This window comes from Peromyscus eremicus, chromosome 6 (assembly GCF_949786415.1).
Source record: "Peromyscus eremicus chromosome 6, PerEre_H2_v1, whole genome shotgun sequence".
In the NCBI taxonomy this organism is placed as follows: domain Eukaryota; kingdom Metazoa; phylum Chordata; class Mammalia; order Rodentia; family Cricetidae; genus Peromyscus; species Peromyscus eremicus.
Genome location: NC_081421.1, coordinates 55,436,488 through 55,463,293, shown reverse-complemented (window position 1 = coordinate 55,463,293; position 26,806 = coordinate 55,436,488). Strand labels below are relative to the sequence as shown.

Below are 26,806 nucleotides of genomic sequence, written 5' to 3'. Positions count from 1 at the left end.
ACATGTCAGCCTGCTCCAAAGTCATCATTAGGTTCCTAACTGTGATGATGAAGCATGGTTACATTGGTGAGTTTGAAATCATCGACAGCCACAAAGATGGGAAAATCGTCGTGAACCTCACAGGCAGGTTGAACAAGTGTGGAGTGATAAGCCCTAGATTTGATGTGCAACTCAAAGACCTAGAAAAATGGCAGAACAATCTGCTCCCATCCGGTCAGTTTGGCTTCATTGTACTGACAACCTCAGCTGGCATCATGGACCATGAAGAAGCAAGACAAAAACATACAGGAGCAAAAATCCTGCAATTCTTTTTCTAGAGATGTAAAAACACATTAATAAGAAGCCTCCGTGGATTATGAAAAAAAAAAGAAAAAGAAAAAAGAAAAGAAAAGAAAACGGAGCCAAGTGCCTATTATCACAAAACAAGATCAATTTTGACACTGCATTTGGCCTTTGGAAGGCCTTTGCATACAGTGCATCAAGTGGGCCCCTGACATTCTCTAGGTGGAATTTGTTAGGAGGGTTCACATCTACGGAATTGAACAATCATCAACAAAAAGAGCAACAGGGCAGTCAAAACTCAAACACATCCCAACAGGAGGGTGAAAAATAACCCAAATAAGGAAGTGGCAATTTTGAAAGCCAAAGAGAAGGAAGAAGTAATTGTTATTCCAGGAAATCTGGTCACATTCTGGAGGGATCTTCTTCCACACCCACCTGTTAGCTTCAAATCCTGAAACCCCCATGAACTGGAGAATTCAACCTGAGCATGTGCAGAAAAATAGCTCTATATTGCCCCCTAGTGCTGGCCAGTCTTACCTCTGGCTAGGCTGGAAACTATAAGGTGAGTAGTTCCTCCGCTCTCTGCTTACTTCCTGCTGCCAACACTCCAAGAGCTAAACATAGCCAGATCCTCTGCCCACAGATTAGGAAACGACCAGGCTATTTTTAGCATCATGCATCTTAGGAATGAGAATGGCCCAGCCTCAGATGGCACCAGAATGTGTGTGGCCTGGCTTACTGAACTCACATCTCATGAGGATGTGAAGCTACCCAGTGGCTGCAGGCAGCTGAAAGCTCTAGGGCTCATTACAAAGTGGTGATAGCACATGGATCACAAGAAAGGACTGCAAGAAAAGAGCAAGGGCATGCACACACTCACATACTGAGGAGTCTGGGAGATGCTGGGGCACAGCAATAAGAGATGAGGGACTGGGAAGAGAGAGAAGAGAGGAGTACTGTGCACTGGTGTCTTGGAGAAGCTGATCCAGTAAGAAGTGATATTTTGAACTGGACACTTATTTTGCATTAGAAAGGACAAAGGTTGGTTGGTGCTGCTTCCTGCCTTGGTATAGCTGGTGTTGTGGCTCCTTTGACCCCTTAGCCCTCTGCAAGTCCTATGATTGTAGACAGATCACTAGACTGCCCTTTGATCAGGAGTTCAAGAGCCTGCAGATGCCGCATGCCATCACATTAGCTAAGGGTAAGGAGCAAGCACGACAATAAATGTGATACCATATCCTGGCACAGCGAGGGATAATGAAGAGTACTTATGTATTTTGGGGCTTTGTTTTAAGATGAACATTTTAGAGAGTTGAAATCCAGATGTGGAGCCTTGAAGCATCCCCTATATATAGAAAATGTCACTATGAGTTAAACAATGCTTGCACTTGATTCTCGTTCTCCAAATGCCGCTCACAGACTTCTTACCTGGTTAGTGAACTTGCATTGTAAACAGATGACAAAGTAGAAAAACATGTACATTTCTTTTCAAATAGCAGCAAGAACCGCCACTTGTAAACAGAGTGTTTAATATTCCAGTTTCAGACAGCCTACATTAACATTGTGGTTCCATGTGCAGTATAAAATTTCTATTTACAAAAGAGTCTCAAAAATTACTTCATAATGGCAGATCAAGAGCAAAAGAGTTTAGAAATGGAATGATGTAAATCATATGGGGTTCAGAGGCTAAGCAAATTACACACCCGAAGCTTCCCTGGCCTTATGAAAGGAGCCTTTCTCCAGCTCCGTGCAATCCCAGCCCAGGGGAACTTGCATCTGAAAGTTTTCTAAACATTTCAGGTACACTTGAAAGCTGAAAGTAATTCTCATTTCCTATGCGGGATTAACTCGTTTCCAACACACACAAAATAGTCATTCACGAACACACACAAAAAAACACACCACCAAAAGGTGAGGACTTCAGGGCACAAAAGCAAGTTTTTAAGAAAAAAAAAAAAAAAGTACACGAGAAAAACCATCACTGATTCCCTTGAAAATGTTCAAGTAACCTCTCGACCTCCATATTCTCACCTATTTCTTAATTGGTGCCTGCCTTCCCATATACAGTGTTTCAATTAAGGACACTGATACCTTTCCTGAACTCTTCATTCTACCCGGCGACCCTATACCTGTGTAAAGTCAAACTTGCCAAGACTCATTCATTTTTTTATTTCTTCTTAAAAGTGCTCTTTTACTTGTAACTCTGGCCCTATGCCACCCTGCAATGTGGTTATAGCTGACTTTTCCAATCCTTCCCACAGCCCAAGCGTCCTCTTCAAGCTGAAGTTGTGGGGCACTCCCGCTCCGGCTGCCGGGTCAGTTTTGGAAGTTGCAAACTCCCGGAATCCCCGCCACCCCCCTAAAGTGCACGCGGACTCACAGGACTCCATCTGCAGCGCCACAGACGCGACCATCAGCTCCAAGGCTGGAGGACCCCACACGCCACCGCACAATGCCAACCGGAACGCACAGAGAGAAGCGGGAAGGAGGAGGATGGGGCGAGACTCACCGTTCTGCTCCTTGTCGCTGGAGAGCTGCAACTTGCTGCTCAGGTTGGACTCAGCCCGAGTCCCGGTTCTCTGGCCGGCCAGGGCAGATGTCAGCAGGAGGAGGCCGAGGAGGAGCATTTGGCTGACTGGGGCGAGGGCTCACTCGCGGCGGGCACTGGGGAAGCGGCGACTCCGAGGCTCAGCCCAGCCTGGGGAAGGCTGCGCTGCGGTGGAAGCGCCTGGCCGGCTCTGGCAGCGGAGAATCGCAGGGTAGTTTCCACATAATCCCATCCAAAACTTTTTCCTAGAGCCCTCTTCTGTGTCTCCAGTTTTTGAAAAGGATCAAAGCAAAACCTGGACCTGAACCAGTTTCCCAAGGTTTAGACAAATCCTGAGCTGTGCCGAAGTGCCGGGGGTGGGGGGGAGGCGAGGGAGGAAAGAGGGGGTGGGGACGCCGGGGAGCGGCGATGAGTCGTGGCGACTCGTAGGGAGCACCTGTCAGTTTGGGGGGCAGGACGCCGGCGAGGACTCCAAGTCCCGCCGAGCCAGTCTGGAAGCCAGGTCAGCAGCGAGGCGAGCACCTTGGGATCAATGACAAAGCTGCGGAACGGGGCGGCCGGCGGCGCCCCACCCCCACCTGGGGGGAGGGGACCGTGCCCGGCGAGCGCCGCGCGGGTCCCGGACGGGCAGGGAGGCCGCGTGGGCGACTCGGGACTGGCCCCGATCCACCGCGGAGCCGCCGCGGAGCTGCAGTCGGCGGCCCCCCGAAGTCCTCCCGGGCACAAGCTAGGCTCTTGCAGGAAGCCGGGAGACTTAAGGCGGCTCGGAGTCCCGCGCGCTCGCCTGCCCGAGCTGCCGCAGGGCTGGACGCACGGCTGGGGAGCGGTGGCCGCTTTGCACTGGCTGCGCAGAGAAGGCCTGGCGGGCCAGGAGGACCGCGTTTGTCCCCTCCCCGTCTCCACCTTCCCCCAGCGGGCGGCGCGCGGGGCGCGGGGCGGGCGGCCGGGCGGGCGCTGGGGGCGCGGGGGGCGCGGGCCGCCAGCTGGCGGGCCAACAGGTGCTGGCGCAGACAGGGGGTGCTGCGGGGCCCGCGGCAGACGGAGCCCACACTGTGGCGCGGAATGCCGCCAGGCGGCCCCCGGGCTTCCTTTCCCCTGGGCGCCCCTAACCCCAAATAAGGAGCCTGCGGGCTGCTCAAGGGTTCCGCAAAGACAGAAAGCAAAGTAGGAGAGGAAAGCCACTCCTCCTCTGGCTTTCCCTGGCTGTGACTTGTCTTTCATTTCTAAGGGGATCCCCACTCCCAAAGAGCTTTGCCGGGACTCGTGGCCAGAGTTCTGAACTGACGTGGGGAAGTTGAACTCAAGATCCTTGTGCAATGACTCTGTCTGAAGGAGGATGAAAAAAACAAAAGTTAGGATAGAGTCAAGTTGTCACATGAATTGAAGCCATGCATCACTGTATCCAAATGCACCCTGTCAGGCAAGGAACTGGGGTTGGAGAGTAGCATGGAACACAAGAGTCCCTGCACTGTGCAGCTGGATGCTTCGTGACAGTTTATGTGAAATCCAGCTCCTGGAGTGTCTGGGGACACAGCGTGGCAATTCACATACTGTCCTAGGCTGCCCTGGAGCTCAGATGTTTAAGCAGGTTGCCTTCATGCAAGAAGTGCTTCCTGCTGAGACCTAAATGGGTTTGTGAGCAGGGCCTAAGGTGGTTTCATGTGCAATGCATGTGTCTGTGACAGGATCTAACATGCTTTCCTTATCAAAGGGCAGAAAAATTGTCAGGAAAGTGTTGAAGGCACAAACAAAGTTTGAAAGCTAAATAAAAGGTTGCATCTTCTGGGGCAATAAAAAAGAGAATGAAACTAAGAAAAATTTGAATAACATATCAAGCAAACACCTTGATGTGCAGTCAAGTGTGTCATCAAACCTTTTGTGGAATCAGTCAGTGCAAGCACTTCAACCACAGAACCAAGGTATCAATATTCCTGAAATCCAGGCATCATGCAGAGCCAGGAATAGACTACTGGTCCAGTCCCTATGCTAAAATGTCCAGCCTTTTTTTCTGTTTTTGATCACCACTGGGGCCTACCCAGCAGCCCTCTCTGCTTAGCCAGGTCCCAGTCCTCTTCTCCCCACTTCCAACTGGGCACTGGACAGATTGTTCCTTAGGGCAACTCCTGTTGGCATCTACAAGGTCCCGAGTTCCCTCCCCAGCACCAAATAAATAAATATGCAGTTCTCGCATGAAATCTTTGCAAGCGTGCCTCATTCATTCATCCTCATTCTGTGGTTCCTACCTTCACGGTGCTGGATATAAAGACAAGCCAGTCCCTCACTTAGACTCTAAGAATATGCATGTTAATGGTACAAGTCTTGTGACTTAATCAAGTCAGCAGCACCTCAGCTTCAGTACAGTTCCGTCACGGCACACAGGAATTCCAAAACCATTTTGTACATCTTTGAATGTGCAAAGGAGAATTCCCAACTTCAGTCAGAATTAGTCCCAGAAAAGACATGCCTTATGAATGGATCTATTTGCAATCCAATCCATTGCTGTCCAGCCTTCTTAATTTTCTTAGTTTTCTGATCAGGGGTTTTCTAAATGAGCTTTTTGCATCTCTATAGGATATGTGTGTGTGTGTGTGTGTGTGTGTGTGTGGTGTGTGCTCAGATTTAATCCATTTGCACTCGAGACTGCAAGGGGTGATGACTAAGCTTTATTTTGTATCACTTCAGAATGGCTAGAACAGTGCCTGGCACACCGGGATCATAAATAAACACACTGGACTGACTGACAGCTTACTTTATTGGACTCACATTCTCCCTGGAATTTCAGAGAAGGTTGTATTTGAAAAGTTACAGATGATCCACAATAAGACCCCACCTCTGTGTTTCACCTCATCCATATTCTACAGAATGATTTGACAATTGCCTTACAAATAAAGCCAGCCAGGTTCTCCTGAGTGACCCCAAGACAAAATCACATCCACATTGGCTGGTTTCTTTACAGTGTGCTCACATGGTTGTTGTTTGAACTGCCCTTGCCCTTGGCAAAGTTCTTTTTAACACTTTGTCCTCTGCTGGTGTTTTGTTCCCTTTTTCGTTTAAACTTTCCCCCAGGAAAGTAAAACCCTTGCACTGAAAGTCATTTTTACAAAATCCAGAGTCCTGCAATTACTAAACAATCTATTTTGAATGAATATGGCTTTGTTTTAGCCCAAGGCATTTTCCTTGAGGAACGGCATCCATGCCGCCAACCAAGAAAAAAAAATCATTTCAAACATTCTTTGTGGTTTTCATATTTTTTTTTTTAAAGTAGGAAGCCGTGGGCACGGCAATCCTGCTGGATGCATTGGGAGTGAGTGCAACCTATAAATTATTACTGAGAACTATGGCAGGATGTGTTTGACTTCTGAATGGCCATATGGGTGCGAGGAGGAGGAGTTGTCTCTATAATTTTTTTTTTCTGAAGCTGAAATAAACTTCTTAACAAGATATTACACCAGTTAGTCCTAAAATAATGGGAAGGGAAGAAGGGCAAGGACCATGGAAATGTATTTTTCACCCAGAAAATCAAATAATATAAATTGTATTGTACTTTCTCAGTACACCACACACACACACACACACACACACACACACACACACACACACTATTATTTTATGACATTTCACATTTCACAGAACTTTTCAGCATTTTAGCAGTAGGTAATTGAGCATGAGATCTCGAAATTCTGAAACTTTTGTTCTACATAAACGCCTATCCATCCTGTTTTCAAAATGCTAGCAAGCAACAATTATGCCCACATATGGAAAAGGCTGGGCCCAGGAAATCATTACTAAGCAAAGCAAATGCCACAGACCACAGAGAAATAATGTCTGCTCCTGGGGAAAAAAATAGCAATAAATAAATGAAGCACTCTGTCTGAAAGCTTTTCTCATTTCCTTCTATTTTCTTCAACCACCCATATTGGTGTTAGAAGCTCTGCTTTAGTAATTGATGATGATGATGATGATGATGATGATGATGATGATGATAGTAGATTATGAGGCTAGATATCCAATCTAGAAATAATAAAGCACACTTGTTCTTATACTTCCCTCTCTTGGCCTCAGGCATTGCTTCCTCTCGGTGCAGTCCAGAAACGGCTTACCTTCTATGGCAGAAGGGAGACAAATTTGCTAAGGCCCTTCTCTCCAAGGAATGGGAATGTGTTCATTTTGACTTGAAAGTTGGGTAAGAGAGTAAAAGGTAGGGAGCTAGATGTGTGTGGTCCAAGACAGGATACAAGGGTGACAAGGACAGTCCTTGAAGAGGCCCTCTGTGGCCTTTCTCACTGAAGAAAAGCGGCTGTTTCCTTTTGGAAATCATGGTGAGTATGCACGGATTTTTGCAAACTCTCAGAAGTGCTTGTCTGACTCAGACTTCAGAGAAAGTAAGCAGTCAGGAACCAGCCCCAAGAAAGAGGAGGCGGGATAACCTCTGGCCCATGGCAACACAAGCTCACTTCACAAGGAACTGGGAGATCATGGGCTGAGTCTGCCTGTACCTCCAACAAACAACACTCCTCTCTCCAGCTCCTGTTCTTTTTCCTAGGAAATCAATCCTGGATGCTGTCCCAGACCCCTGGCTGGTTTCAAATTCTTTAATTCTTTGAGCGATTATAGATAACGATGGCAATGTATTTTCAACCTTGTGCGCTTTTGTTTTAACGACTAGCACCGAGATTTGCTAGCCATAGACTCAGATGTCTTCATGGCTAGCTAGAAAATTGCTAAATAGATGATGCTGCTGCTTAAACTTGCCCAGTCAAAACAAGTCCCATTGAATGTATTATTATTATGATGCTTGAGAAGTTTAGAACGATGTTCTACTGATAACGCAAAAAGAAGGGAGAGAATGGAGTTTGGAAATCACTGGCTAGAGCAAGAATCACAAATTTTATCGCATCCAAGGACACTAATAAACTACGGGTGCTGACCACACTTTAATTTTTAATATTTGGCTGGTATGACAAGAACTCCGAGAGGAAGCCTGGTCCCAAGTCTACATCACATTAAAGCGAAACAGCTAGTGTAAAAACTGACTTGTAAATAATAAGGAAATAATATTGTTGTCAGCCAAGAACAGAAGGTGGATCTCATACCGTTCTATAGAGTCACACTGGTGGAATGTGAAGCAATCCACAGAGCAAGGAGTAGCCAGCCCATAAAAGCACGGACTACAACCCATCACAGCTCTTGGCCCCGCCGTGGAGTCAGTATGATGTCAGTTTTCTCTCCCTTGCAATCATTTGTAGACTATGAAAGCCGTTATCTCATCGTGACAAATCATAGTAAAGAGGTCAAGCCACAACTACAGACCCTCTGTTCTCAGACAGTGACCCTCTTATGTCAAAGGTCATGGGAGAAGAGTCCTTTTACTTTGTGATCATTGTTTCAAGCACAGTCCTTTTCTTGGCTACAAGCCTTTGTAGAGGACATAATCTCAGGTCATTACTTCACAGTAAACATTTTAAAAGTGCTATTGATTTTTGTGTACATTTTAAGTTATCACATCTTGTCCCATAAATACATGCAATGCTATGAGAAAATTTAAATATATGTATATATACATATACGTATATAATGTGTATGCATACATATGTTTGTGTGATGTGTGTGTGTGTGTGTGTGTGTGTGTGTGTTGAAAAGGCCTTACCCAACACACAAGGCAACTTTCACAGTATTGAAAGTACCATGGCTCACTTTCGAAGTCCATCCTAGAACAACAAATCTTCATCGCCAGGACTGTGATCACTTCCATTTCCTTCTCTGTCATCCTCGCAGTGATAAACATGCTTCTTCTATTCCCCTTTAAAGTAGAGCAACACTTTGGAGGCCTGATTTCAAAGTTTTATTTCTGTTGGCAAAATTTGGGTCTATGCTTCTTTCGCCTTTTTCCACTCCTTACCCCTGTAAATGAAAGCTCCTGGCAAAAAAAGGCACCTGCCACGGAACCCTCTACAAGACTGAACATCAATCTAGAACCTCAAGGATTGTGGAGAGGTTGGTATGTTGCAAGTCCGGAGTCCGTTTGCAGTTTGTTCACAACTATTGTTGGCCCCTTGAGTAGCCGTTCCTTGGCCACCTCTGATTCTGACTTAACATTCCTGTGACTAACACGTAAAACTTTTAGAATTTATTAACTTAACAGACCACTAACACCTGCCAAACAAAAGCCTAAGAATCTTACTAGTAGCATCTGAGGCTTGTGATAGAGATGTCCTCACTTTTCTATAACCCACCTCCCCAATGTTTCTACAATGTATTTGAAAAGTGCCTTTATTTATTCTTTTCTTTGTTCTGCTATTATACAAGCTTCATCAAACTATTGTCTCATTTGGACTTGGAGGATGGGATAACCAAATCTGTCTCTGTCCATGGTCACTCATGCTTGGGTCCAAAATTACATTATTTGACTGCCTTTGTCGTGAGAGCTGTGTTTATATAAGTCATCTTGTTTCTCTTCAGCTGACTCTTCTTTGAATTGCCTTCCTGGAAATTAAGGGAAAAAAATGTTTTCCTCTTGAAGATTGCTGAAAAGCAAGTCAAAGAAATGAAAATGAAAGAATTATTCACTTTAAATCCCATTTTTTGAAGTTTTTACCATAGCGTAGGAACTATAGATGCACTCAGAAACATATTATCACTTAATCTTCCCACCAATCCTTTGAGTAAGGGCATAGCTTCCCTCTCTTCTTTAAGACAGGATTTCACTGTGTAGCTCTGGCTGTCCTGGAACTCTCTGTGTAGACCAAGTTGGACTTGAACTCACAGACATCTGCCTCCCTGTGTCCTGAGTACTGAGATTGAAGGTATGCACCACTATGCCTGGCTAGCTTCCCCCTTTTACTGTATAAATAAAACCAAGTGAAATAAAACCAAGACAGTAGTGTTAATATTCTCAGAGGGATGTAATAATGACAGTTGGTTTCGCATATACTTTCCTGGTGACTTCAGTGTGACACCTTTAGGCCCTGGACCTTGGACAACAGCCCCCTTACTTGAAGATCTCCTAGATTCTCCTTCTTGCTTTTCTTCTTCATAACTTCATGTCTTCCTCCACAATGAAAGCTACAGGCCCGGTAGACAAGCTCTCCCATAAGTTTAGGAACACTAATAGATCATAAGACGGTTTAACTTAATTGAAAATCCAAAAGAGAGGAATGAATGTAGATCTTTTGAGGCAGTGATGGTGACTAAGGCCTCAAGCAGCCAGTCTCTTGGTGCAGCCCACCCAAAACGTGGGCTGGCTAGAACTGTTTGCTTGCTGGTCGGCCTTAGTCATCTAGTGGCTGCCAGAGTGGAGCCCATCTGTGGGCAGTTATGTCACAGATTCTGACTCCTGCACTTTCAGGAAAAAGGGAACGAATTATCATTCCTCTTTTGCTACTCATGATTGCCACTGAATTGAAGCATCACAGCTGGGAAGAAGTCTTCTCTCTTGCCCCTTAATCCTTCTGGGGAATGGACTTATGATTATCTATGGATGTCAAAGTCACTCATGCACTCCTGTAGACATGGCTCTTCCCCCAGCCATACGTTTCTGATTGAAAGTTCTGGGTGGAGGGTTTTCTTAAACTGTAAGGCAAATTTGCATCACCATTGATACCTTTACAAAGGTATTTTATATTAGTTGGAGGGATTCCAAGCACAAAGATCGCTGCATGCATGGACTGGTTAAGCCCTCAGGCAAGCAAGACTCGAGTTGAAGTTCTGACTTCACAGATAATTTCCATTGGGGTCTGAGGGCATGCAACTTGTAAAATGTCCCTGGTAGTGCCAATTTTGTCTTACCCCACAGCTCTTAGGGAAAATATACATACATATATATATATATATATATATGTATATATGAACATGTATACATATTCATATATATATATATGAATCACATGTTACTTAAGACATATGAAACTAAACAGAAAAATGCAAGAATCAGCAGTTTATTTTAATCACTCTTTTTCATACTCAATGATGGAAATGATTGCACTCTGCCTCTACAAAAAACTATCTTAAGAATTCAAAGCACTTCAAAATAACCTTTCCTCTGTGCCCGTCTAGATCTGTTTCTTGCTGCTTTTGTAGACTTCTGTTTAAAGATTATTATCATGGTGTACAACTGCACTCAGCTCTGTCAGCACCACTAAGAGACAGAAGCTTCTCACGCCTCAAGGCCAAGTTAGTCTGGTACAAAAATTCATGGTGCCTGGCATGGAGCCAGGGTGCACTGCATCTTTTCATTTTGTGTCATATGAAGTTGGTATCACCTTATTGTGTTTATGTCTGTTCACTTATTTGTTTATTTATGTGATGCTGGGGATCATACCTGAGCCTCATTCCTGTTAGGCACACATTTCATCCCTGAGCTCCATTGCTGGCTCTTACATTCTTTCTTTATTATAAATTGACAACATATCTTGCATAAGTTTGGAGAACTCAAAGTGATAGCATGACTCATGAATGCCAATGTATAATAGGTAAATCCAGCCAGTTAATGGATTAGTTTTAAATATTTAACCTTCTCATGATGAGAAAATTTGAATTCACTTTCATAGCAGTTTGGAAGTATTGAAGTCCCTATTTTTAAATTTTTGTCACCTTGTAAACTACAACTTACTCCTTCCATAAACTATAACTTACTCCTCCTGGAGCCTTAAAGGCCCCAAACATCATCTCCCCATTTCCGGTCTCTAGCCCCGTGTAATCACCAGGTCCCTCTTTGTAACTATGCGTCCATTGCTTTAGATTCTGGCTATGCGGGAGTGTGGAGTATTTCTGTCTATGCCTTGTTTGTTCCAGTCCACATACATTCTCCTGTCCCCTCTATATTGGTACAAAAGACAGAAGTTAACATTTTAAAGGCCACAAAGTACTTAACTGAGCGTATGTGCCACATTTGCCTTGTGCCCTTTTTGCTTCTGGGCCCTTGGGTTGCTTTCATCCTTTGGGTACTGTGCCTCAGTGAAGGTGAGGGTCCTGGCATCTCTTTGACAAATTGATTTCAATTCTTTGGGGTAAAATAGCCATAGCAGTACGGCTGGATTCAAATTGAAATGCCATTTTGAGGAGGTTTCATTCAGTTTTCCATGTGGCTCTTCCACTCGGTGACATTCCACTGGGCAGGGTGAGCCCCCTTTCCTCTGTGTCCTCCTCACCAGCACCTTTTATCCTCTCTCTCTCTCTGATAAAAGCCATTCCAAGGGTGTGACATGCTATCTCCCTGTGGCTTCATTCTACATTCTCCAAGGACCCCGAACCACAGAGAGATTCTGTAACCTCGGTCACAGGGTGTTTAGGTCTTGAAGGCCGGTGTGAAGTGGTTCTAGGGAAGGCGCGCTTCAGCGTTTTCTCATCGCTGTCCCCAAACATCTCCTCAGTGAAAAGTAGACAATGCCTCAGGAAAATGTTTCAAACTTAGTAAGCCTACATTTATATTAAGCACGTGGTGCTTATTTTGTAACTCTCCATAATTTTAGTAATAAATAGGTAACTTCAAATTCCATTGCCCCAACAAAATATAAACTACCCTGATTTTGCCTGGATATCAAAAGGATAATGACTCAGGCCTAAGAGGAAGCAGGTATCCAGTTGATGAAAAATGCCGGTATCTTGGTGGGATGCTCTGTTTAGTGGGACGAGGAAGGAAGAGATGAATCTTCTGAAACAACGCGAAAGATTAAGAACTAGTGTTAGTTTATTCACAATAAAACTCAGCAATAACCCCCCCCCCCGAGAGTGTGTCCAGTTCTGACAACGGAAATGAAGGGAGAGCAGGGGTTAGATTCAAACATGCTCTGAAGGGCTGTCCTGTGAAAAGCAGCTGCTGTGATGACTTTATGAAAGCGAGGGTTACCAGTGGGAGAGACGTGTTTGCTGTTACCACCGAGATTATCACCGACTTTACAAAAATAGCTATCTATCAGGAACATTAATAGCAAGCAGTTGGACCAAAGAAGTTACAATGTAAGTAAAAAGACATTATTGCAGCCTTCAACGGCTCCCTCTGAGTTTACCCAGCCAATCTCTCCGCATTTGCTTTAGTTTCCACCTCAAGCCTAACCCCTGTCTTCTCGAATTATCTACTCCCTGCACAGAGGCCTCCCACCTGCTCTTGGCTGGGTGCACTCTCCCACCCCTCCACAGTCAGTCCTCGGAGGACCAGCTTGATCTAGTTAGATCTAGATCCCCTGTGTTAAAGGTTTCAGGCCACCTTGCCTGCAAGATCAAAGCTATTCTGGCCTCTGATCAATGATCTGTTTTTCTTTATGTGCCCGAGTCTCCAGCTCCCTGTGCCTTGCAGTTTCCAGACACAGTATATTGTGTGTGCTCATATCATTCTCAGTGGGGTTTACGTCTTCTCTTATGCTCTCTCCACAGCTGTAGATACTACTATAGGTTATTATTTTGTTTGGCTTTTATATTTTCTTCCCAGTACTTAACATACAGCACCTACTAGTAATAACTACGTCTTCCCATGAGAAAGCCACTTTTGTGAGAATTTCCTGTGTGCTTATCCTCACAAGAAAATACAATATCTACAGTATAAAACCATAATGATCCCCCAAAGACATTGGTGGGATAAAGAGTGGTCGCAGCTCTCGGTATCACCCATTAACACTCAGTAACTCAGTAACTCGCAGGTGTTAAGCTGTGGCCCAGCTGGGGTTTGAGTTAGCATTTTCAAGTGCTTTGTAAAGGCTAACTCTAAACGCCATACATGTATCCTTTTCATCATTCTTTTTCATTTAATAGAGGATGCTCAAATATTCCAAGACATAGAATCAGGGTGAAAACTTCTTGAACATTTAACCATCTGAGAAAACATAGACAGAAAGCTAATATTCCCAATATCTACTGCACTATCATTACATATAAATAACAGAGGAATCTTTGAAGTTCACAGAATTAAATAGGATAAGGTATGAAAAGTGTTTAGTGAAGCGCTCTGCATGTTTTAAATATGCAACCTATACAATCAGTTCTATAGATACATGTTGAAATTATGAGATGATCACTTTCTATTTTATTATCTATGGAATTGAAGGCAGGACATCTCAATTAATTAGTAGGATACTTGGAAGCTGTTTCTTTTCTCGTCTCTCTAGAGTGTTATTGCTAACTTGATATCCCATTTTATGATCCATGGAGACTAAGTCAAGAAAATACTAAAACATGGGCTTAACCAAAGAAAGTTTTTCCTATGTTTTGTCAGTTTTTGCCCAATCACTATGATACCAGAGTGAGAGTTTCTCATCTTCTAAAAGCTTTGCAGAACAAATCCATAGCTTTGCCACACCCAACATCAATGAGTTTATTTTCTACTTTTATTGACATATTCTCCTGGGTATTGGTTGCAAACTTCTGATGGAAGAAGTTCTGCATTTTGCTTTTTGATTTCTCTCTGTCAGCCGTGTGTGTTCCAACACCTGTTCCCCTATGTATCCCTATCTGTGTTGGGAGTGGTAGCATGCGGCACTTCACACATGTTTAACACATGTTTTAATACTTGTTGAGGGGAATCTTAAAAAAAAAAATCATGAAGTTACTAGATGCAGATGCACCCATGCTCATGTTTAGGAAGAAACAAAGATGGAAAATCAGCCACTTCTGACACTGCTAGGGTGACTGGAGCATGTGGAGATCATTTTCTCACTTGGCTGTCAGTCAAACCTGGGATCTAGGAAAGGAAGTGCTAAATTACAGAAAACAGCAGTCAAACTGTGTGATTCCCCAAGTTCTCACCTATGTCTAAGTGGAAATCACACAGATAAATGGAAGTGACAATGTGCATGTCTTTTTGCAAATATGGTGCTAAATTCCATTCCGGCATCACTGGGCTGTCTCTAAGGCCTGGCAAACAGCCTGTGCCCATATTGTCTGACTGGATTAGGTAGAGTTAATTCTTTCTGATAGAGAAGTTGTACACAACATATGGTTTACAAGTGTCTGTCTACTTAATAACCAAGCCATTTCATCCAAGATGTCATTATTTTGGCAAATAATTTATAAGAAAGCATTGTTGCTTCTTAATAAGAAGATACTGAATGCAATTCTCTTTTTATTTTAAATTTGTATGATATAGTCCAAAATGTATGTTGTATGTGAACACGTATGCTTATTAAATAATAATTAAACTGCTGCTGCTTGAATGGAAGGTATTTTAAGACTTAGGAAGCTATATAAAATATGGGATGTTATGATATCATAAATTGTCATCTCTATAAGTTAACCAAACAATAATTTGTTTGAATTTTATGTGCTTTGGGAAACCTAATTTATTACAAAAGTTTATGCTGCAGCCCTGGGTTAGTAGCATGAAAGACAAAGTACCATAGAATGAACCAAATATGACTTTTTATTCCCTATCAAGAACAAATTCATTATTTTAAGAAATGCATATGCACTGATAGTTTATTCCAAGAAATAAATTTATTAATAACATGGTGACAACAAACTGTCTTAATGATTGAATAACATATAATTATGCATGCTATTTCAAATTCATAAATATTTATTATCCTTAATGTTAGACTTTTAAAACCTGTTCAGGATTATTTTAAATCCCTCTATGACTCTGTCCAGATACATGCTGTATACTTAAGTGATTCATTTGTAACTCAGGTGTGGGTGTGGAGTTTTCAACCGCTACTCCACCTAAATGTGCCTGCAAAACCCTTGGGGAAAAAGATTAGAGGACAAAGGTCACATGTGCTCTTGAAGTCAGCAATGAATTTTCAGTTGTAATTTAGTTTTGAAAGGTTTGAAAATGTTTCAAAATAAAGTAATTGTTGGTCCAGGATATTGATTTGTTATAGGACGCCATCATACAACAAAAAGTATTCAATAACATATTCAATATGCGTTTTTTCTTCAGATAACAAAGAGAAAAAAGCAAGCAAGCAAACAAACAGACTAACTAGCTAACTAACTTACTTCTCTAGTCCTGAGTTTTTATAACTAGGAAAGTGAAGTATACCTGGCTGAGTTCTCAATTTCCTCATTTTTCAGTTCACTCTACAATAGTTTCATCTTCCACCAAACTCTCTTTGTTCTCTTTCTCTGTTTAGATTGATAGATAATTGATGGAGAGATAATAAGACAGATGATTGACTGGGAGATGATAGAGGACTGATAGGGAAACCTTCATGAGTGTCCTTCCATAAAGGTCATCATGTCTGGGATTGTGAAATACTTTTGACCTAACAAACATAAATCTGAAAGTATTAACATTGGTTTAAAACAAACAAATAAACAAACAAAAAAGCTTATCCAGGAATGAGAAAAAAAGTTAAAAATGTAAGAATCTGAGACAGAATGGAAGTGAGGTCAAAAGTAGGAAGACTGAGATCTTTCACCAGAATATCTATTTATAGAGAAAAATCAATTAGTCCTAATATTCAAAATTTAGGACTCATATTATAAATCACTTGTGTAAGTGTGTTTGTGTATGTGTGTGTGTGTGTGTCCTTAAGTGTTACAAAATGTCAATGGTCACTTTCTACTTTGGTTGTGCAAATGCTACTAAGGCCATGTTGTTTGGACTCCAGAGAGCAGGGAAAACTATATTGATTGAGAACTCTGTGTATTCTATCATACATATGCAAATTATGAACATTAATATTAATATTTTAGTTATCCAGTTACAGAAGAAATATGTCCATTATCATATAATAATGAATGTTAATATTGTCTAGGTTAAATATAAACTAAGACCACTACAGCTATTAAAACTTTTCTCACTATGTGTGGTTGTGAATTTGTTCTTTTCTGGGAGTCTAATGTTGTGCAGTTATTCACATTGATAACACCAGGAGGCACATAGAGGAGGCACTGCATCTGTTACTATGGTGACTGGTACGTATATTTTAAAAGGAGAGGAACCATCATGGGTGCACAAATTTATAATATTACTGTCCACCTACTTTCAAGTTGTTGAGGAGTAGGCATTACTTCATTTAAGGTCATTTGCTCTCCATTTTTCTTCTTAAGGAAGGCAGTTTATGTCAAAGATACAAATAAATCAGATTGCCAGAAGTAATAAGATAAAAATTTCATTTTCTTCTGAAAAGTCCCAAGTCATTATGAAGTAAGCAGTTTGGAAAAAAGAAAACCAGATCTAGCTTGAATCATTAACTTCAACACATATTCAATCTTTACCACCAACTGTGACATAGAAGAGTCACAGAGAGGAGCTGCAATAAGTAAGATGTAGTTTAGTGCACAAATTAATTTGAGAATGAAAGGACAGATAGAGAAATTTAATAATTCATTTGCTCAGTTGAAAGTACTATTGTTAACTTGTACTTTGGTGTGTGTGTGTGTGTGTGTGTGTGTGTGTGTGTGTGTGTGTTGTACGTGTTTGTACATGCATTTTGTATGAGTGCCTATGTATGTACATGAGTACACATGCGTGTGGAGGCCAGAGGACTGCATCAAGGGTCTTCCTCAGTCTTTTTCAACTTCATTCATTCATTCACTTATTCATTTGTTTATTCTGAGCTTGAGGCTCACTGACTAAGACTTGCTGGCCATCGAGTTGCCGTCTGCCTGTTGTGGTCCTCCTAGCCCTGCTCTTTCACACGGGTGCAGGGCATCAACACTCAAGACTTCTGCTTGTACAGAAAGCACTTTACTCACGGAACAGCCCCCCAGCCTCATTTTAACTTAGTAAAAGCTATTTCTTTTCAAGTAGTGAGTCAGGATACCCAGTGAGGCTTTGCTTTCATTCTCAGTCTCTCCCTCTGTTTTGTCTGTCTCTCTGTCTCTCTCTCTCTCTTTCTGCCTCTGTCTCTCACCTTCTCTCTGTCTTTCTGTCTCTCTCTGTCTCTGTCTCTCTCTCTTTCTCTGTCTCTGTCCTCCTACCCCGTGTGTGTGTGTGTGTGTGTGTGTGTGTGTGTGTGTGTGTGTGTGTGTGACTTCTGGGGCTCAAACCCAGGCCAATCAGTCTGTCATTGAGCTACATCCCTTACCCTTTAATCACTCCATTTGAAAACACAGTTAACTATGGTTATCAGGTATGGTGCTAGACCCTTAAAGACAGTGGAGAAAGTAGAAAAATAGAAAGTGAAAGGAAAAGAAATCCAGATAAACCTTGAGAGCTTGGGTAGAGAAACACTACATGGGAAGAGATGGAAAGTAAACTACAAATTTGATTTAAAAAAATGTTCACTCAATTATGGGAATTCAGATTTGCAATTCTAGCATTTGGGAGAATAAGACAGGAGGATTGTGAGTTCCAGACTAACCTGGGATACATAAGGAGACATCATCTCCAAAAAATTCTTTTAATTTTCATTCCTATTCAAGTAAATGCTTGTATTTAAAGGGTACCCTTTGATGTTTTATCAGATGTACACACTAAGGACATAGAACATATTTGTCATTCTTTGTCCCACTGCCCTTTTCTCCCTCTTCTACCCTAGTCCTGATGGCCACACTCCTGCTTTCCATCACTACTAAAAAGCTCGCATTGTTAGAATGATACAGAAGGAGAAAAATGCAGTGTATCTTCTTCTGTTTATGGCTTCTGTCAGTGGCCTTGACTCTTCCTTTCAAGCAAGTTACTGAGGTAGTGACTTATTCCTTCTTATTACTGATAATTATTCTGTTTTATCATTCTGTGTCACTCAGCCAGTGATGGACATTTTGGCAAGTTCCAGGATTCTTGGTATTACAATCTCTCAACATTTAATGACAATGCCATGAAAATTTGTCTTATTTGTAATTCTTAGCATACATTATGTAGTAGATGTACATTTTAATTTTTATTAGTTTTCTGGGGTTGAGAAAGTGGCTCAGCAGCTGAGAGCACTTGCTGCTCTTGCAGAGGGTCTAGGTTCAGCTTCCTCGACCTACATGGTGGTCACAGCCATATATAACTCCAGTTCTAGAGGATCTGGTGCCGTCGTTTGCAGACATCAAACATTAATGCCCATAAAATAAAATAAATCCTTAAATTAGCATCATCAGATTTGCGACATTTTTACATTTATATTGACATTTTATAAGATTTCTGTTTGTCCTACAATTGGTAATGTCAGCAACTTTTAACTTTATACATCCAAAACATTGAGCTTTTAATTTGCATCACTAGAGATAATGATTGGCAATGTCTGCATTCTTTCCATGCTCTTGCTGAACACTGTAATCTCTTTGTTCTGTATATCTAGCATTTGAAAATATTTTAAATTGTGTGTCTCTGTGTGTGTATGTGTGTGGTGTGTGTGTGTGTGTGTGTGTGCATGTGTATGGGTATGTGTATATGATTTTAGATGCCTGAGGAGGCCAGCAGATTTGCATTGTCCTGGAACTGGAGCTATAGACAATTGTGTTACCTCATATAACTCACATCTGTTGCCTAGGAACTGCAAACAGGTTCTCTGATCTTAACAGCTGTCCCATCTCTCCAGCCCCATTTTAAGTGTTTTCAGTATGAGTCTCTTTTTCTGGTCTTGTCTGTTGGGTGTTCTAAATGCTTCCTGTAATCAAATGGGCATCTCCTCTCTTTCCCTAGAGGTAGGGAATTTTCTGATATTATTTTTAATGTCTTTAGGATGAAATTCTTGTCTAGCTTCCATGTCCACAATTCATATATTTGGTTTTTTCATAGTTTCCCATAGATATGAAATGTTCTAATCATAATTTCATATTAATTTACCTGTGTCATTATTGGAATGTTCTAATTCTTCTACCTCGTCTTCAAACCCTTATATCCTATCATTCCCTCAATCCATTATCCTGGTGGGACTTTCTACAAAGCTTTTTATTTGGCTCACCAAATTTTTTATTTACAATATTTCAGTTTCTTTTATCTTCACTGTTTCAAGGGCTTTATTGAATAAGACTTTCATGTCTCTTTTGACTCCTTTATTCTATTCAGTGGCTTATAGTATTCTCTTGGAATTCATTAGGAGTTTATTTGTGTGCCCTTTGATTTGTTTGAACATACATCACTCTTTTGCATTCTTTGTCTGGAATTTGATTTTATTTACTTCATTTTATTGGAGGCCAGTAGTACAAGATTAGGAATTTTTGGAGGACTTGTGTTGCCTTTCTTTTTTTTTTTTTAATGATTCTTGTGTTCTTATGTTGAGACTTAGCCTCTCAGGTTATATTATTCAGTGAAGTTTGCTTTTTTGTTGTTTATTTATTTTTAAACTACTCATTCTTTCAGAAAGCTCACCAACAAGGCTGTTCTATGCCCTTTGGGTAAGCCTATGAAAAAGGAGATGTAAAAGGAGAAAATACAGGTAGGAAGCAGAAAAAGAAAGTGGAGAGAGGACAAGAACAGAACAAGACAACTACATGCAAAGAAATGAGGTGGTTGCAGGGGCAGAGTATGGAGAGCCTGTCCTCTTGTTGATTCCAGTCTGAGTAGCTCGGCATTCCATCCTGGACTTGCAGATGCCTATCAAAACCCTAAGTATTCCTTTGGAAGGGTGAGTCACAGATGCTATTCACACCTCTGGGTGGGCATGATTTGAGCTGAGAATGTTGTTCTTACCTCCAGCCATCCTTTGGGATTACATGTTAAGGATACTTCTCTGGTCAGAGTGCTGAACTTTATATATGGAGTTGTGAATGCTGGTCATACTTCTGGGTTATCCTTTAGAAATGCAGTTACAAATACTAAATATTGGCCCTGCCTCGGTTGCTATTTATACTGGTTAGTTTTTATTGTCAACTTGACACAAACTGGAGTTACCTGGCAAGAAAGAACCTCTGTTGGGTAATTGTCTCCAATAGATTGCCCTGGGGGCAAGTCTGTTGGGAATTTTCACAATTGATGACTGATTTGGGAGGGTCCAGCCCATGGCTGGCAGCACCATTCCTAAGTAGGTGGGCTTTGGTTGTATACAAAAGCAAGCAGAACCAGCCAGAGGGAGTAAGCTCTTAGATTGAGTCCCCCACAGTCTCTGCTCTAGTACCTACCTCCAAGGTTCTCTCTCTGCTCTGCTTCAGGTTCTGCATTTGCTCCCCACCACCGGGATCTGGAAAGAGCTAAGGCCCACCTTCCCCTGGAACTCTCAGAAAGATCTTGGACCCATCAACAATTTTGTTTTGGACCACAAGCATCAGCAACTTTTCCTGTTGTGGGTTCTTTGTTATAGAAGCCCGGGAAACATACTCATTATAAATAAAAAAAGATTTTATTTTTTTCTCCTCCATTTTTATGCATTTCATTTATTTTCCACCTGTATCCTTACAGTGTCCAGAGTATACAATATCATGAAGTCAAAGTAAAAGTGAGATGTTGGTCACTGGGTATATCCTGACTTCAGAGGACATTCATTCAATGTTGTGTCAGAACCTGTTAGTCTCAGGCCTAGAAGGTAGCAAGAAAGGAGCTGGAGTCCTAATAGTACCCTTAGGGCATGCCCCCAATGATCAGGTGATTTCCCACTGCCCTGACCCCTCAGTAGCTCCACCACCTCAAAATATTATGATTCAGGGGACCACATGGACCTTTGGGGACAGTCCAGTTCCAAACTTTAGCAAAACTGTGTGTGTCAAACTTGTAAAATAGGAGTACTTATATCCAAAAGTCAGGCATAAGACACTGTAGTCCTTCCATAAACATTTGCTAAATAGATAAACGTATTACTGCATGTACAAATTTGAAAATAGTTTAAAATGGAGGAGCCCGTTTGGGCATGGTGGCTCATGCTTGTATTCCCGAATTCTGGAGTCTAAGGCAGGAAGATCGCTGTGTTCAAGGCCATCCTGCGCTACAAAGTACTTTTAAATAAATGTTTGTTAAAGCCAAATTTAATCATCTTAGTTTGTGGACATAGTTCTAGGAGAGACATAAATTTAAATGACGATTTTTGTTACCTCATGAACTCACTAGAAAGGCATCTCATAAAAGCTCTGCATGTAACAAGTGTGTACAATAGAGATTTGTTACCCTGTTAATCTCCATGTAGACAACACAAAAACTGCTCAGTATGTTTTTGATCAAGTGAGTTTCTTGTTAGACTATACAAACATGAACAAGGAAAGATTTAAGATGTTTGCTTGGAAGATTGTGGCATTGAATCGTGTGTTGAGAGGTGATTCCTATTCATGTTTCAATAATTTAATCAAGTCCAGAAAGGAAACAAGTCTCATGAAGCAATTATATGTGCCATTGCCATAGATGTGGCAGTGTAGGAAAACAAAATATTATTTAATGCTTGCTTTGCAAGTGTTCATTAACAGATTACTAATTTTTATAAGGAGTATTAGAAACTTAATAAAGAGTAGAATCCAATGAATTCACATATTTAAAACATCACTAATAACTTCTTTATTCCACATCTCCCTTTTCATTGAATGAAAGGTATACAGAAGACAAGTATAATTGCTAATAGACAGCAAGATTTATATGGAGCAAAATGTAATTCTTACTTCTTTTCAAAATGGTAGTTCCTATTGTAAGTGTTATGCCTTCAGGAGGAATGTAGTGCTGTAGCTTAGCCACCAGGGATTCTGCTTTTTCTGAAAGGATTATCCATGTTAAATGTATCTGCTCAGCAAGCACTTACTGCATGAATGCTTGACACTTGACTACCCAAAACTAAAATGAAGAGAAATATGTAGTTTTTAGTTGGTCTATTGAGAATTCATGTTCATAATTAATTCTACAACACAGTGTAGATATTCTGGCAAAAAAAGAGAAAGCTACAAGCTTATAGAATCATAAATAAAGTCTTTCATGTATTCTGTCTAATTAGCTGTAAACCAAAACTGGGTGTTGGAAAATTGATGCTAATTGTCTTTTACTAGAAGTCAAGGAACTCTGTTCAATTCAAAGGTCACCACTTGTACTGTTTATTTCCCTGGTCTGCCTGCCTCTTTCTTCTTTCCCTTTCTTACCAGCAAGGCTCTGGCCTTTGGCAATCTCGGTCTCCCCTCCACACTATCATAATTTCAGGGCAGAGGAATCTAGAAGTGTTAGCACTAAGACAATGAAAATCATTCAGCCTGAAGCTGGTCTAGGACCCAGATCTATTTACTTCTTTAAGATCTCTTATATATGATATTAATATTTCTCCCTGCCTCTTATTTGACCAGGCTGGTAACAGAGAGGTAGCTAGCCAGAAATAGTCAGTGATGAATTAGGTAGTTAAAGAGAGGAAAGAAAATACAAATCCTCCAGCCATACGTCAATAAATAAATTAATTGCTACTTATCAACTTTACAGTCATTGTGAACACATCTTTGAACGTGTCTATGACAAACATATGTCCAGAAAGATTTATCTGATCAGGGAAGACCCACCTTGGATCAATACCATGCCTAGGCTAGAGATGCAGACTGAATAAAAAAGAAATAGTGAGTGGAGTACCAGCAATCACATGTTTGATTCCTCATTGCGGGGGAGAGTTGACCAACCATTCTACACTCTTCCTGCTCTGCCTTCCCGGCTATGATCTGTACCCTCAAACTGTGTGTCCAAGTAAATCCTTCCCTCTATAATCTGCTTTGGTCAGATATTTTGCTAAAGAAATGAGAAGAGTAATTGATACATTAGTGTTCTCACATAACTAATGGAGAAAGTTGGTTATGTCTTTTATTTCAAAGGACATAAAAGACAGAGACAGGCCAGGCAGTGGTGGCACACACCTTTAATCCCAGCACTCGGGAGGCAGAGGCAGGCGGATCTCTGTGAGTTTGAGGCCAGCATGGTCTACAGAGCAAGTTTCAGGAAAGGCGCAAAACTACACAGAGAAACCCTGTCTCAAAACAAACAAACAAACAAACAAACAAACAAAAAAGACAGAGACAGAAAAAACTTTCAATATTACACTAGAAAAGCCATGGAGAAACTTCTCTCCTATAAAGAAGTTAAAAGCAAGACAAGGAGACTTGTATCCAGTCATTGTCCTAAATCTTGTATTCCAGGAACAACAGAGACAGACTAGAGCCTAGATGAGGGCAAGTATCCAGGACTAAGCAGCTGCACTCTGAATAAGAGTTATCTTCCTGATAGCTAACTTATCCACTCAAGAACTAAGGACTTCTGGGACCACTCTGAGAAAGCAGAACAGGGCCAATGGACCACACCATGACCAAGACTGCTTAGTTATGTATACCTCTTTCCCTATGCCCAAGTTATGCCTTTATTTAAGCCTAAATTTCATGCCATTGCCCTTAAGATGGACTTGAGGACAAGGGACTTTTTTATTTACTCCTTTCAACATGCCACAATGATTACATATTATCTCTCTGCCTCTCTGACTCTAGTTGGGATGGTGGCTGAGCCTGGACTCTTGGGACCTGTGGATGCATGACGGGGGTGATTTTTATCATCAGCTATGGGTATGACTTGTGAAAAGTGAGCTTATGTTTGGACATGAAAGGTTACTGTGACAACTAAAGCCAGTTGCTAAAGTTAGCTAGATTTGTTTTTGTGCAAGCTAAAAATAATCACCCCTCAGCATACCCGCTCTACAAATCTGTCTTTTGGGGTCTTTTCTTTGGTGTCTCCCAAATGCAATGGACTTATACTACAATCTACCAGTGCCTCTTGGATATCAGCATAGTTTCATGTAGAGTTATTGAACTATCGCTCCCATCTAATGTCATAATTCCAATTTCACGGAAGATTCTCCAGGTCCTGAGTCCCCCACGTTTTCGAGTCCCCCACGTTTTCTACAGTTTGTCAAAGGAGACCGGCAATCTGACTACATCACCTGCCCCACTTGCTCCTCCTCTCCTCCTCCCATCATGTTGATGCTAGATGCAAGAAAGACAGGGAAAGGACAAGTCCTTATGGGACTGGTGCTCTTGCAATAATGAATGTGGGCCTTCTGTCAGGGCAAGTGACCAAACAGTTTCTCCCGGGCTGGCTTTGGACACTCCTCGTGCTCCTCTCCCTCCCCCCAGCTCTAACACTGTTCTATTTCCTAACCCAGGCAGTAAAGTATTGCTATTCCTTTACAATGGCCACTCAGGTCTTGCCCCAGTTGTATTCCTAATGCTCTTGGGCTGAGTTCTTTCCTGATGACTCCTACCTGATGACTCATGCCTGGCCAGCTTCCAAGGCTGTTGCCTCCAGCTTTGGGAAACAGTCCCATTTCTTCAAAGACTGGTCCCTCCCCTAGCAGCTGCAATCTTTGATCTGATTGTCAAGCAGCCTCAGCAATAGACTTTGACTCTTCTAGCAAAGAACCTATCCCCAGTGTCCCAACAATCATTCCCTCGTGCCCCAGAGATCACACAATCCCCAATGTCAGCGACTGCTGGGAGAGACCTGAGTTAAGTGCCCATCTGGGTGTGTGTCGACTTCTACGTTTTTGGGAAATTGACAAGCACTCCACTCTTTATCCTAAATCATTCACTTCAAGGGTTCTTGTCATGCCTTGTCCTCATCTTTGAAGCCTGGCCCAAACTCATAGATGACAGGAAAAGTCTCAACATACCATCCTACAAAACAGGCATTTCTGTAACTCTAGTTACGATGGCCCCCAAAGGATGGGGGCCATGCTAACACTCCATGCTAACACCATAGCATCACCTAAGTGATTTGGAAATAGTCCTTTTAACAAAGGTTCATGCCAAAACCCCTGCTCCACAAATGCTCTGCTTCTCCAGAGACAGGAACAGAGAACACAGGAAGGAGAATTAATCAGTGAGACACATTTGGAAAAGGAACAGATAAAGGGTCCAGTGGTCATTGAAGAGTTGGAAAATCAGGCCATTCCTTGAGTGAGGGCATTAAAGAAGCCTTAGAGGTCTTTTATCTTATTTATTTATGAAGTCTCTTGCAGTGGATTTAATAAGAAATGTCCTATATGAGATCAGATATTTAAATACTCAGTGCCTAGTTGGTAGCACTGTTTGGGATGCTATGGGAACGTTTGGGAGGTATGGCCTCACTGGGGGCAGGCTTTGGGGGTTTATAGCTCTCCCCAATTCTTTCACAATTTCTGCTTTCTGCCAAAAGGTTGAAGAAGATATGCTTTCTCAGCTTTCTCATATGGCTGTTTGCTATTGCCAGTTACAATTATGGACTCTCCCTCTGGAACCATAAACCAGAAATCAACTTTTTTTTTTTTTTTGTAAATCTACTTGGTCATGGTGTTTCATCACAGCAGCAAAATGTAACTAAGACACACATTAAGACAAAGTTACTCCCTCCTGGTCAAAAGAATCAAATCTAAGGTCTGAAGTGGAGACCCAAGGTATTACATGCTGTTGACCTCTTATTTTAGAAGTTAATCTAGCTGTGTCTGTCAATCACCTGACCAGGAGTATAGTCAACTGAAGATATCCTAAAGAAGAGGAAGGACTAATTATGGCCTTCATCAGATAATGTCTTTGCCCTTTCCCAAGGCTCCTCAATTCGAACAGATGCTTACAGAGCTCCCACTGCATAGCCATACATCTCTGAGTTATTAAAATGGGTAACCCCTTCCTATCTCTTTGCTTTTCACACTGACCAAAGCCCAGGATGCTTTCTCATGCACTCTAGACTTTGGCTTTCTTTTCTTCTGAAGCTACCCTCCTTTTGCCATATAGCCACTTGGGCTTTTCCACCTTCTTCCTAAGAAAGCCACCTTGATGTTTCCTTGTTGACTTTAATAAGATTGCTCCTTCTTTTCAAATCCATTAGTATGAATTCTTTTACTTGAGAAACTGTAAAAGGAAACTTCAGTTTCCCCAGTAGCAAGGGGGACCTAAAGTTAGAAATTTCTCATCTAAAACATCTTCCCAGAAGATAGGTTAAAGAAAATTTAAGTGAAACTAGAGTTCAGACAAGGAATAGGATGCTTGGTAAGAAGGCAGTCTGATTGAGGACAGAAAGAACCAATTTATCATATCTTTATGCACCGAGGGTTTTTGTCCTTGTTTTGTTTTTTTCAGGCAGATCTCTGAGTTCTTCAAAGCTATCCTAGTCTACAGAGTGAGTTCCAGGACAGCCAGTACTACACAGGGAAACCCTGCCTCATAAAAACCAAAAAGAACCCTCCCCAAAAAATTAATTGAGGTTTTAACTGC

General features: G+C 41.7%; 1 protein-coding gene and 2 long non-coding RNA genes across 3 annotated transcripts in view; 1 reads left to right on the top strand and 2 right to left on the bottom strand.

Annotated features, from left to right (window-relative positions):
* Pdgfc (platelet derived growth factor C) overlaps window positions 1-3,392 on the bottom strand; it is a 172,590-nt gene extending 169,198 nt beyond the window's left edge. The window contains exon 1 of the mRNA XM_059265521.1: window positions 2,792-3,392. Within this exon, the coding sequence (XP_059121504.1) occupies window positions 2,792-2,909 (118 nt within the window). The 5' untranslated portion in view covers window positions 2,910-3,392. The remainder of the gene's footprint in view (window positions 1-2,791) is intronic.
* A 5,263-nt stretch (window positions 3,393-8,655) lies between these two features.
* On the bottom strand, window positions 8,656-11,958 carry LOC131912461 (uncharacterized). The gene is made up of 2 exons (XR_009379638.1): window positions 11,700-11,958; window positions 8,656-9,354 (listed from the first exon to the last, which is right to left on the bottom strand). It is a non-coding gene; the product is annotated as an uncharacterized LOC131912461 (long non-coding RNA).
* Window positions 11,959-12,120: 162 nt separating this feature from the next.
* On the top strand, window positions 12,121-20,988 carry LOC131912459 (uncharacterized). Its single transcript, XR_009379637.1, has 2 exons — window positions 12,121-12,784; window positions 20,783-20,988. It is a non-coding gene; the product is annotated as an uncharacterized LOC131912459 (long non-coding RNA).
* The last annotated feature ends 5,818 nt before the right edge of the window (window positions 20,989-26,806 follow it).